The sequence below is a fragment of the Hyla sarda genome, chromosome 3, assembly GCF_029499605.1.
Source record: "Hyla sarda isolate aHylSar1 chromosome 3, aHylSar1.hap1, whole genome shotgun sequence".
NCBI classification, from domain to species: domain Eukaryota; kingdom Metazoa; phylum Chordata; class Amphibia; order Anura; family Hylidae; genus Hyla; species Hyla sarda.
In genome coordinates this window covers 54,891,336-54,905,013 of record NC_079191.1, presented here as the reverse complement: position 1 = coordinate 54,905,013, position 13,678 = coordinate 54,891,336, and the positions used below count along the sequence as shown (strand labels likewise).

The following is a 13,678-nucleotide window of genomic DNA, read 5'->3' as shown; positions in this document are numbered from 1 at the left end:
ATAGGTAGAAAATATAACTTGGTGAAGAAATGGCTACTGGGGGGGCCTGCGGTCACTGATTTAATGTGCTTGTTTCTTTGTGTTAGGGTGAAGATACGTACACCGCATACCAGCAAAATTCCCAGGAAAGCTTTGCTGAAGTTCTTCTCAGGACAGGAAAATTGGCTGAAACCAAAAGTGAAGGGGATTCCCTCTTCCCTGCCACAGAAGGTAAAGTCATTGGTGCTCAGTCCATTTACATACACATTGCTGGGAGATACTTGTTACTCATGTTTTGTTTGTTCCTGTCCTTTTGTTTTCCATGCAAAAAGCATAGCACATCTGTAGTTACAAATTAATGCTGCCAAAAACATATAAATGTATCATTGGGTGTAGAGGGGCTGTGCCTTGGTGTTTGAGGAGTCATGTAAGTCAGGGACCCTGTTACATTTAAAGCATTGCTGTGTTTAGTAACAACTTTTTTCATTTAATACTTCCTTAAAAACGAAGCATTTTCCTAATATACTTCATTTAAAAAATGTGATTGCTAAAGAGATGAAAAAATTGTTTAAAAAAACAGCTACTAGGGTTCTCTGTCTGTTTAATTTTGCAAACGAACCCTGGAAATCAAACCTTTTTGGACCATTTTCTGTGCGGGAGGCGGGAGGGAGGTGCGGTTATTTCTCTTCTGTGCCTTAGTGCAGTGTATAATCCAGCTTTCACCAGCATGAGCTGAACACCTGTGTGAGCCAGGCAGCTTGCAGTCTTTTCAGAAGAGTAGCATTTCCAGACTCACAGAGATGCTGAATTATTATTTATCTGTAAAATGGTTTCTCTTTGGTCATTTTATGAACTTTTTTCCTATGTATTGGCACCGTGTACGTTCTCATTGCTGCTTTAGAGTTATAAAAAGTAGGCACAAAGCTTTGCACATGTAAAAATGTTTGTGCATACCTCATGACGTGGGAGAGGGAGGTGAGAGGTAAGGAGCAAGTTTGTCAGGGTTCTGATGAAATGCCCCCAGCCTTCAGGAGGTAGTAATACATAGATCAAAAGGTATTTTACATATTTAAAAAAATGCATATTCTTATTCATACACTCACTTGAGCATTTTGTTTTCTTACAAATGACAGTAACGCTTTAACATTAAAGGAACTAGTGTTTGATCCAGATAAGGCTAAGCCATCCAATAGCTATAACACACAGTTTATCAGCATATTCATTATTCCTTATCTTTTGTTTCCCCAGTCAGTGTTAGTGGTTTCTGGCAGAGACATTTTCCCCTCTCCCTATTGAAATAAACATGCATCCACCTGTACATTCATATGGAGGAGTCACCTGTCGGCTGACAGTAATCTGTATGATCTGTCGGTTCTCCATCTATCTGTCAATTTATAATAATAATTTCCATTTAAAGTGAGGAATTGTTTAGAATGCTGGGGTCACGTCTTATAGAAAACACTCTTTGAAGTTTGAGCTGTCAATACACTGAAGGAACGCACCAGCAGTCATTGCACTACAGGGATAAAGCATTATGGACAACTCTAGTCAGCCAGAGGTGGCAGATATGCAGTAGGCAATGGCTTTAGTGGGGGTAGTGAAGTATATAGACAACTTTAATTTACCAGAGGGGGATCACGTTTACCCAGCTGCTGTCCATTTTAGGTCATTGTAGAGGGGTCCTCAGCTAAGAACACTCCATTTTGACTTCCATTTTTCTTAATAGGGTGTATGGACAAATGTTGTCCTTATGACAAGTGCTTAGGTAAATGAGGCTTGCTGGATAACAGATTGCAGTTCTATGTGTAGGGCAGTGTTTTCCAAACAGTGTACCTCCAGCTGTTGCAAAACTACAACTCCCCGCATGCCTTTGGTGGTCTGTGCATGCTGGAAGGGGAAGTTTTGCAACAGCTGGAGACCAACTTTTTGGAAAACACTGGTGTAGAGACTGAAAAGGATTCTTGTGGCTGATGACATACAGTTGTCCCTCAAGTTACAATATTCATTAACTCCAATAAGACCATTGTAGATTAAAACCATTGTATCTTGAGACTAAAACGCAGGTGGACCTTCAAAGTCCCGTACAGTGCACAGTGTAAAAAGCTTGATAAATGTCCCCACATCTGGAATTTCCGTGCTAGATATTTCTGACACAGAAATTTATTTTCCTCTGTCCGCAGATAGAAGGAACCTGTAATTTTTTTCTGTGGACACCGCATGGAATGCATAGCCATTTTTGAGACGGCACACTCCCGTGCGGTCCTAGCTCCGGCATATTATGCCAGTGCCCCACAGCCTCCCGAATGTCCGCACAGAGATTTTCCGTGTGGACATTCCGGAAGTGTGAACAAAGCCTTTACAGGCAATGGTCCATGTGAAAGAAGTATAAATATTGACCAGCTGCCCATAGCAAGCAATCAGATAACTTATTATTTTTCAGAGGCCTTTTCAAAAAGGAAAGAAGCATTCCGATTGGTTGTTATGGGCAACTGGTCAACTTTTCCTCTGCATAGTTTTTGATGATGATCTCTCCCGATATTGTACAGGAAAAAATACAAATGCGCTCTCCCCCTTAGGAAGAAAACGGTCTGTCTAAATTAATTTCCAATGTCTACCAAGGCTTTCAAGGTGACTAGAGATATATTAGCCAAGCCAGACACCCATTTGTCGACAGCTGTTTGGGGGTACTTGCCGGGGTGCCTGTAGACCATGAAATGTGTTATGTGAAATTGAATGACTAGTTGCTTCTGTATATTATATACTGTTATGTATATTTGTATCAGTTAGTGTGTTGATCAGTGAAGCAGTACAATAAATACAAAACCCCCGAGCACTATGGTAGGCACATTCTAACACATAGCATTTCACAGAAGGTCATCTTTTAAAGCGATTCTCGTCTTTTGTTGTCCCCTCCAGTTATCTACAGCAGAGTTGGATAACATTCACTTGTTGACTTCATTTGATCTTCCTCCTCATCTCTCTATTGTTTTTTTTATTATTTTTTTTATTCTTTGTATCTGTTGTCATTTTATAATAGCCATTATATGTAACCTGCCAGGTCATTGCGCTCCTCTGCCATTTTATTCTGCGTAGTCATCTGACATATAAAAACAAGGTTGCTATACTAGATCTAGATGCCTTTCATATTATCCAACCTGGTTGTGACCCATATCAAATAAATCCCACTTCACCTGCAGCTGAGCGGCCTCGGTTTTGTGAGTGGGTCATGCTTGACTTAAATGCGTCATTCTTGACATTTTATGGAGTAATCTTACCAGATGCTACCCTTTCAAATTTTTCCGTAACCGTAGTCTTAGTTCCTTTGTCTACTTGCTTTATAATAATACCAATAAAAATACATGAAGTACTGTGCCTCGTGTGTACTGGCATAAACAGTTTAATGTCCAAAATTGTAGGGTAACTAATTTATTATTCTATTTTTATAAATAGAGATGAGCGAAGTTACAGTGATTCGATTCGTCACAAACTTCTTGGCTCGGCAGGTATAGATACCTATATAAATTAGGTATCTTTGTAACCGTATGGACCTACAGAATTAAAAATAGGGTGTCATTTTTACCCAAAAGTGCACTGCATAGAATTGGAAGCCCCCAAAATTTACAAAATGGTGTTTTTTTTCTTCCAATTTTGCCGTAAATTTTGTAATGAAATGATAGATGTAATTACAAAGTACAATTAGTGGCACAAAAAATAAGACCTTATATGAGTCTGTAGGTGAAAAATTGAAAGTTTAGAAGGTGAGGTGGAAAACACGAAAGAGCAAAAATGAAAAAACCTGTGGTTCTTAAGGGGTTAAGTATTCTTTTGTGGTTAGTAGAGATGAGCAAACTTACAGTAATTCGATTTGTCACGAACTTCTCGGCTCGGCAGTTGCTGACTTTAACCTGCATAAATTAGTTCAGATTTCATGTGCTCCGGTGGGCTGGAAAAGGTGGAGACAGTCTTAGAAGGCTCTCTCCTAGGATTGTTTCCACCTTTTCCAGCCCATCGGAGCACCTGAAAGCTGAACTAATTTATACAGGCTAAAGTCAGCAACTGCCGAGCCGAGAAGTTTGTAGCGAATCAAATTTACTGTAACTTCGTTCATCTCTCTTTATAAAGATCAGAGATCACTTTATTTCAGAGCCCCAAATCCCCTGAATAAACATTGTTAAATTATACAATTCTTATTTTTTGTCACCCCTATAGAGAGCCTAAAGAGGTTTCACCACCCCCCTTTTTCAGCTCAGGACAGTATTGGTCCTGCTCTGACATCCTGGGTTAGAAGGGTGGGACATTCTTTCTTCATTGGCAGCTCTGGCCAGCAGCTCTCTGGTGACATCATGGCTGCTGACCTAAACGTGCAGGCTGCGTGATACTGCTATGTAAACCACTCATTTTGACTTCTGTCATTTAAAGGGGTATTACTCTACCGGAAAATAAATAAATATATATACACTTATCAGCTGCTATATGCTCCACAGGAAGTTCTTTTCTTTTTTTAATTTTCTTTCTGTCTGACCACAGGGCTCTCTGCTGACACCTCTGTCCATTTTAGGAACTGTCCAGAGCAGGATGGGTTTGCTATGGGGATTTGCTCCTACTCTGGACAGTTCCTAAAATGGAGAGAGGTGTCCACAGAGAGCACTGTGGTCAGACAGAAAGGAAATTCAAAAAGAAAAGAACTTCCTGTGGAGCATACAGCAGCTGATAAGTACTGGAAGATTTTAAATTTTTTAATAGAAGTAGTTTACAAATCTGTTTAACTTTCTGGCACCAGTTGATTAAAATAATAATAATTCTAGCGGGGTAAAGGCGTACAAACCCTGTTTTCATGCTGGGGGGTCGGACACAACCCTTGTGACATCACAGTCACGCCCACTCAATGCAAGTCTATGGGAGAAGGTGTGATAGCCGCCACCCTCCCTCCCATAGTCTTGCATTGAGTGGGCGGGACCGTGATGTCACAAGGGGCGTTCCCCCCACCCCAGTGCATAAACAGCGCTTGGAACATTTACTTTGGAACGCTGGCCAGTGGAGTACCCCTTTAATCAACAGGCTCCATCTTGATCTTAAGTGATGATTTGTTCACGTGGTGTATTTTTCCCCTTAGTAACCTGGGATTTCAGGTTCATGGACGCCGGTTCTCACCATTTAATAGGGCTTTTCGCCGTTCTGCACCTCCGAAGAGCATTCCGAATGCCTATGGAAAATGCAATAAAAAAAATATTAACCCTGCAATTCACTTGGTGAACTTCACATTTCCATTGAAAACAATAGGTGCCCGTTGCACCAGTTTTAGTTTGCTCATATTTTGGCTTGTGAAAAATGCTAAAATATATACCTGAAAATTGTGTGAACCCAGACTAATAAGGGGAACGTTGTCAGTGTAGAGGTGGCCTGCATCTCATGAATTCATTAAATGTAGTTCCTCAGCAACTTTAAGTGTCAGCTTTTGCGATTTCTTGATTGGATGTTAGCGCTGTCATTTATAGCTGAGAAGAGGGGCAACGCTCTGTGCATTTATCATAAAAGATTTACCTTCTGGGATTTTGTGATAGCGGGATGCTAGCGGCTTGCTATAAGTCATTATTTTCAGACTTGCAGCGATGCCTGGGGAAGGCTCCATGAGAAGGAGACGAGATGCATTGCAATGAAAGAGAAATCAGGTAAATGTTCACAAAGTCCAAGTTGTTGTATGAAGTGTGGAGATATTTTTTTCATTAACCTGGTCCTGGTTGTGCTCATGGGGTACTCGGAAGAATTGCTGTTTTCAAATCAACTAGTGCAAGAAAGTTATACAGATTTGTAAATTACTTCTATTAAAAAATTACAAAGCTTCCAGTACTTATCAGCTGCTGTATACTACAGCAGAAGTTGTGTAGTTCTTTCCAATCTGACCACAGTGCTCTCTGCTGACACCTCTGTCCATGTCAGGAACTGGCCTCAGCAGGTGAGGTTTGCTATGGGAATTTGCTCATGCTCTGGGCAGTTCCTGACATGAACAGGGGTGGCAGCAGAGAGCACTGTGGTGAGGCTGGAAAGATCTACACAACTTCCTCTGGTGCATACCACAGCTAATAAGTACTGAAAGGATTAATATATATATTTTATTTTATAACAGTGATTTAAAAATCTGTATAACTTTTTGGCACCAACTAATTTGAAAATAAAATAAAATAAAAAATTCCCCTTAACTTCCCTGCCCTCTATTTCTAAATGTCAGCGGTTTTGGGGGTTCAAAACTGCTGACAGATTCCTTTTTAAGGTAGGGTCCCACTTGCTGTTCTTTGCTGCTGAAGTGAATGGGTAGCAAGCAGAAAATATGCAGCAAAATACGGCATGGCTGACCCTACCCTTAAAGGGGTTATCCACCATAAGGGGATTTTAGTATATACCTGCCAGGCTATCTTTTTGTAAACTCGGTATTTCCTGTTGGAGTTCGGTCTTTAAAGCTACACATCTCATAGTTCCATGTTTGTAAGTGTAAAGTTACATTCCTCCCTCCCACACGTCAGCCACCCAACCCATTTCAGCCCCAATGAGCTGCATCCATGCAAAAGACCAGTGTTTTCTAACCAGGGGGCCTACAGCTGTTGCAAAATGATCTCTCTCACCCAGCGGTCACTCCACCCATTGAAGCAGACAGGCTCCCTTTGCACAACAGACTAATGATGTCATGTTTCGACACACTGCATTCTGGGAAAACCCTAGACCTGAGCCATTATAGATTTTGTTCAAAATAAATATTGGGGCGAAAATCACAGAAAAATTGTGAGAAACAGTCACACAGGTACATACACTATATTATGATCTACACTAACTTTACAGCCCCTGTAGCATAGTCAAATAAAAAAAAAATCCTGGAATACCCCTTTAAATTGTGATTTAGATGAAAAGTACCCTTTAGGAAAAGATTACAGACACTTGACCTAATATCAGCATGTCCGTCATGACCAGTTTGTTCTCAATTAGGGAGCTTCCAGCTGTTGCAAAACTACAGCTCCCAGCATGCCTGGACAGCCAAAGGCTGTCTGAGCATGCTGGGAGTTGTAGTTTTCCAACAGCTGGAGACACACTGGTTAGGAAACAATGCTATAGAGCAGCATAAACTGGGTGAGAGGTTCCTCTTAACACAGTCAGCAGACAGAAACAATGGACGTACATGTGCTTGGGGGTAAAAAATCGCACCTTTCATGTCTACGTGAGAGAAAATCCATAGAGAGAAGCAGTTGGATGAAGCATTTCAGACCATGAGCCGCCTATGTTTTTGCCAGGATCATAGCAGGTTACAGATTGTACATGGAGGTAATGTCACCCTGCAGGCAACAGTCACAAGCAGCAGATAAATATGTAGAGCTCGGCTAAAGTGTCATGTCGAAATTAAGTTTTAATAAAGCAGCGATAATGAAAGTTGTCCGAATGCTCTTTTCTGCTTTCTATGCCAGCAGAGCCTGGAGGGAGCTGTCTGCCTAATCCTGGAGGCTGAGTGAGCGCCGTGCCATGTTAATCCTGCACACAGGTTTAATGAACCGGCTTAGATCCGCACAGTTCCTTACCTGTTAAACAAATGCTCAGGGCAGAGGACTTGTCAAAATGTGGATTCCTAAAGAGAACCCATCTTATAATGAGGTTTCTGCAGCGCCATTTTCTTTGGCCTTCTGGTGAACTTGATATGCTATTTAGGTTATTTTTATTAGTTCCTATAATGCCTACCTGATACTGAGCTTTAAAGAAAGAAAGAAAGAAAAAATATTTAAATAAACAAACATGTAAGTTTAAAATAAATAAACATATAATAAAGTTTATCAAGATATATATATACATATATATATATATATATATATATATATATATATACACCGTATTTTTCACCGTATAAGACGCACTTTTTCTTCCCCAAAACTGCGTCTTATAAGGCAAATACACACCTATCGCGGCGGTCCCTGCGGCCATCAACGGCCGGGACCTACGGTTAATACAGGATATCACCGATCGCGGTGATGCCATGTATTAACCCTTGAGACTTGGCGATCAAAGCTGACCGCCACATCTGAAGCGAAAATAACACTAACCCGGCTGTTCAGTCGGGCTGTTCGGGACCGCCGCGGTGAAATTGCGGCGTCCCGAACAGCTTACAGGACACCGGGAGGGACCTTACCTGCCTCCTTGGTGTCTGCTCCGTGCCGGGATCCCCTGCATGGCCGGTGCTCTCCTTCGTCGTCATCACGTCGTCGGGCACACCGTCCCGTCATCCAATAGGAGCGGCGTGCGTAGCGATGTGATGGCGGCGACGGAGAGCGAGGATACCGGGCAGCAGAGACGTTCCGGAGCGACTGGGACGCGACGACAGCGATAGAGGGCGACATCCAGGGCAGCGGTGACGGGTCCGGAGCGGTGGGGACACGTGAGTATTACCTCCTATACCAGTGGTCTTCAACCTGTGGACCTCCAGATGTTGCAAAACTACAACTCCCAGCATGCCCGGACAGCCAACGGCTGTCCGGGCATGCTGGGAGTTGTAGTTTTGCAACATCTGAAGGTCCGCAGGTTGAAGATCACGGTCCTATACTTTACATTGTATTTGGTTCAGAATCTTTATTTTCTCGATTTTTATCCTATAAAATTAGGTGCGTCTTATATGACGAAAAATACGGTATGTTATTTTTTTTTGTAAAGGAAGATCTGTGGTCAATATAAAATATCAATATATTATTTTGTAGCCTCCAGGACCCTGATTCCAATGCTGCTTTTATTTTCTTGCTACAGCCTCCTGTTCACAACAAATAGGATTTAACTATTTGGTAGATAATCTTCCCTCCTCCCTAAATAGTCAGGTGGACGTGGATTTTATTTTAAAAAGGTATGTAAATAAATGCCAGGCTCAGGGGGTGTGAATCTGAGTAACACCCCAAAAACCTCATATTCAGCCCCCGCCCCTCGATCCTTTTTTACACTCCCTCAGCATCATTGTCACATACGATCTCTGCAGATGTCACGTGGTATCTACCATTAAGACTTTAGCAGCAGATCTTTTAAGTCTTTTGTGCTGTGGGGTGCAGAGCATTGCTCAGAACATTACATTGCCTCTACTGAGTTCTTCCCATAGTGCATCCTAGTGCCATCTCTTCCCCAGGTTGTAAGTGACACCCACCCACCCATTTATGTCATCCACATGATATAAAGGAGAACAAGGTTTATCAGAGCTTCCATTGCTCCAGTTCTGATGCTTTCAGGACCAATTTTGAAACTTAAAGGAGTACTCCGGGATATGGAAACTTATCCCTTATCCTAAGGATAGGGGATAAGTTTCAGATCGTGGGGGGGTCCGACCACTGGGGCCCCCACTATCTTCCATATGGGACCCTCCCCTCTTTGCCTAAATACAGTGATCCCTCAACTTACAATGGCCTCAACATACAATAGTTTCAACATACAATGGTCTTTTCTGGACCATCGTAAGTTGAAACCAGACTCAACATACAATGTACAGACAGTCCAGATCTGTGAAATGTGTCAATGGCTGGAAGAACCGACCAATCAAAATGGGCATTCACTGGTAAAACACCTGTATTACTGAAGTGTATGCACTGACTGGTGTCTGGTATTACATGTTCTGTACACTTTACCTGTACCAGGGTTAGCTGCTCTTTTGGACACCAGCTAAGGGTGACTCCATGTTACTTTTTTAGGACACTGTGTACTGAACAGGACCCTGAAGAAGCTCCTGTCCTCTACATAGACCAGTGTTTCCCAAGCAGGGTGGCCCCAGCTTTTGCAAAACTACAACTCCCAGCATGCCCGGACAGCCGAAGGCATGCTGGGAGTTGTAGTTTTGCAAAAGCTGGAGGCTCCTTGCTTGGGAAACACTGACATAGACAGTGATTTACAGCTCCCAGCAGATCTTTCCTACTTTTATATGTAAGGATTTGCTTTATCTATATTAGTTATCTACTTATTTTTCTTTGATTCTCACTTTTTCCTATTTTTGGATGACATTTTGGTGCCTTTAGAACCAATTACCAGGTTTCCATAGAGCTCTGGTCTCAACATACAATTGTTTTAACTTACAATGGTTGTCCCAGAACCAATTAATATTGTAACTTGAGGGACCACTGTAGCGCGTTTCGACCACCGCATGACACAGCGGCCGACACGCCTTCCTAAATACATTTCTAAAGCAGAGGCGAAGACTGCCGAATGCAGCGCTTCGGCTCTCCCATAGAGATGTATTGAGGTGGGCGTATCGGCTGCTGCGTCATGCGGTGGTCGGACATACCCCCTTGCCGCTGACTGCCGGGGCCCTGTATAGAAGATCACGGGGGGTCCCAGTGGTCGGACCCCCGTGATCTGAAACGTATCTCATATCCTTAGAATAGGGGCAACGTTTTCTTATCCCGGAGTACTCCTTTAAACCAATAGACGGGGGAACTTCATGGCCACTCTTGTCTGGTCTTCGTCTACACAGCCCTATACACAGCTTTTTTTATCCATGTATTCTGCAGAAACTCTTTTGGGGGATCATTGTGGTAGCCTCCTCAAGCCTTGGGCACACATGTCACCTTTGGTTGGCACTAACCACTGTATACTGGCAACACCCCACAAGACCTGTATGCTGTAACCTAGTTCTCTAGCCATAATTTAATGCTAAATAATTGAATATATAAGCGAGGCCTTCTGTGATGTTAGTTCCATCCTGAGTGGGGCACACTTGTCCAAACAAGACCGGACCAATGACATTAATAATGGAGGTTGACGCAAGTGTAGTACATAAATAATGTACACTCCTACCCATTGAAGATATTCTGACTTTTTTTCTTATTTTTTTTTTCCCCATGTTGTTCAAATGTGCTGGTCAGGCAGAGTTCTTCTGGCAGGAATCAGCAGTTGTTTGTACAGATGGGACCTGACCTTGTTATAGCTTACGAGAGCTGCTATTTTACCCATTATTCTTACTACAACAGCCATCTCCGAGCATTTATCTGCATACGCTATAAGATTTTATTTTCTATACACCCCCTGTAAAGCCCTATGCTCGCTGTCATTTTGTATATATGCATAATCTCACTATATCAAAACATTAATTTATTGCAGTGGTCTCCAAAAACTGTGGGCCTCCAGATGTTGCAAAACTCCAACTCCCAGCATGCCCGGACAGCCAACGGCTGTCCGGGCATGCTGGGAGTTGGAGTTATGCAGCATCTCCTTCCACAGTTTTAAGACCATTGCTCTTTAACACATTATTTTTATCATGTTTTTTATTTATTTATTTATTTTTTATCTACTGAGTATTTTTTTTTCTCTTTTTTCTGTATGGTCGTTGAGCTGCAGGTAATGAAGTTTACTTGTTGCTTTGTGCACATGGAGTGGGTAATGCTGGTAGTGAATAGACACTTACAGAGGATAACACCTGTTTTTCTTTTGTCTGCAAAGTGAATAGCAATCTCACAGGAGCACATGGAAGCATAATGCTTTTTCTTACTCATTAAAAAAATAATCATTTTTTTTCCCTTTTTATCTCTTCAGTTCTTGGCTCATACAATCGTCACCAAGGTTTCCAAGGGTATAATTTTTCAGACCTTGGGTCTTGGTCCGCACCTCCGTTCATGTCGCGGTTTGTTACACTTCATCTTTTCCAAGCCTTTTTAGATAGCCTACAACCTATAAGATTTCTTATTCCTGCTCTGTGACCTTTTGCTTAGAGGTTTTTACTGTTAGGGATGGTGGTCACGACCATTGTGTTGTACAGAGTTGTAGTACTAAACCAATAGACCTCTGCATGGCCATGTTGTGCCTCCATATGTCTCTGATTTCTTTCAGAAACACTTACGGAATATTATCTATATATGGAACCCAATAGAAAATTGTGCCATGTTTCACTGGATGGCATATTAGAGAGCTGTTCTAGTCATGCTTACAGGGGAGAATATCTCCTTAAAGGAGTACTGCAGTGTTAGACACTTATCCCCCATGCGCAGGATAGATGATAAATGTCTGATCGCGGGGGGCATGACCGATGGGACCCCATGCGATCTCCTGTATGGGGACCCGACATTGCCGTGACTAATCCGCGTGACGTCGATGACACGTCCACTTTATACAGCTCTATGGGAGAGACGGGAATAAACAAAAACTGCATCTCCTCCTTTCGCATAGAGATACATGAAGGTTGCATGTCGGCTGTATTGTCATGCTGCGGCCGACACCCTTCCTGCATGGGAGAGCCGGAGCCCCGTACAGGAGATCACGGGGGGTACCATCGTTCTGACCCCTCGCAATATGACACTTATTAATGCCTAGGGCTGCAGATCTCCTTTGATTCCGCTACTGAAAATACAATGCAGCAGTCTCCCATTGTTTTCCCTTGGATTCTAATGCACCATTAACACTATGGAGACAGGAGAGAGCACAGAGGAGTACTATCAGACAGGAGAGAGCACAGAGGAGAGCTATCAGACAGAAGAGAGCACAACTGAGTACTATCGGACAGGAGAGAGCACAACTGAGTACTGTCGGACAGGAGAGAGCACAGAGGAGTACTATCCGACAGGAGAGAGCACAGAGGAGTACTATCCGACAGGAGAGAGCACAGAGGAGTACTATCGGACAGGAGAGAGCACAGAGGAGTACTATCGGACAGGATAGAGCACAGAGGAGTACTATCAGACAGGAGAGAGCACAGAGGAGTGCTATCAGACAGGAGAGAGCACAGAGGAGTACTATTAGACAGGAGAGAGCACAGAGGAGTACTATCAGACAGGAGAGAGCACAGAGGAGTTCTATCAGACAGGAGAGAGCACAGAGGAGTTCTATCGGACAGGAGAGAGCACAGAGGAGTACTATCAGACAGGAGAGAGCACAGAGGAGTACTATTAGACAGGAGAGAGCACAGAGGAGTACTATCAGACAGGAGAGAGCACAGAGGAGTTCTATCAGACAGGAGAGAGCACAGAGGAGTTCTATCGGACAGGAGAGAGCACAGAGGAGTACTATCAGACAGGAGAGAGCACAGAGGAGTGCTATCAGACAAGAGAGAGCACAGAGGAGTACTAGCCCACACTCACTTACTGGACTTTGTCCATGCCTGTGCTTCAGCTTGGACAAAGCCATGATTTTATAAGCCATGATTTCTATAAAAATAAAATAAAATTTTCTTATGAAGTATATTAGAACGGTTAAACCTTTTTTCTTTTAAATCAACTGGTGGCAGAAAGTTAAACATATTTGTAAATTACTTCTATTAAAAAATATGTATCCTTCCTGTACTTATTAGCTGCTGAATACTAAAGAGGAAATTCTTTTCTTTTTGGAATGCTCTCTGATGACATCACGACCACAGTTCTCTCTGCTGACATTATAATAATAATAATAATGCTTTATTTATTGTTGTCCTCAGTGGGATTTGAACCCAAGTCCCCAGCACTGCAAGGCAGCAGTGCTAACCACTGAGCCACCATGCTGCCCTTAGCATACATCGGCTATGCACGGTTGCTAAAATGGGACAGATATGTCAGCAGAGAACACTGTGTTCGTGATGTCATCAGTGTTCCAAAAAGAAATGAATTTCCTCTGTAGCATTCAGCAGCTAAAAAGTACTGGAAGGATTAAGATTTTTTAATAGAAGTAATTTACAAATATGTTTAACCTTCTGCCACCAGTTGATTTAAAAGAAAAAAGGTTTTCACCGGAGTACCCCTTT

General features: G+C 42.5%; 1 protein-coding gene across 3 annotated transcripts in view; it reads left to right on the top strand.

Annotated features, from left to right (window-relative positions):
• Positions 1–13,678, top strand: part of NBAS (NBAS subunit of NRZ tethering complex) — a 701,350-nt gene that overhangs the window by 359,630 nt on the left and 328,042 nt on the right. For all 3 annotated transcript variants that reach the window (XM_056564221.1, XM_056564220.1, XM_056564222.1), the window contains one exon: positions 87–210. In XM_056564221.1, the coding sequence (XP_056420196.1) occupies positions 87–210 (124 nt within the window). The remainder of the gene's footprint in view (positions 1–86; positions 211–13,678) is intronic.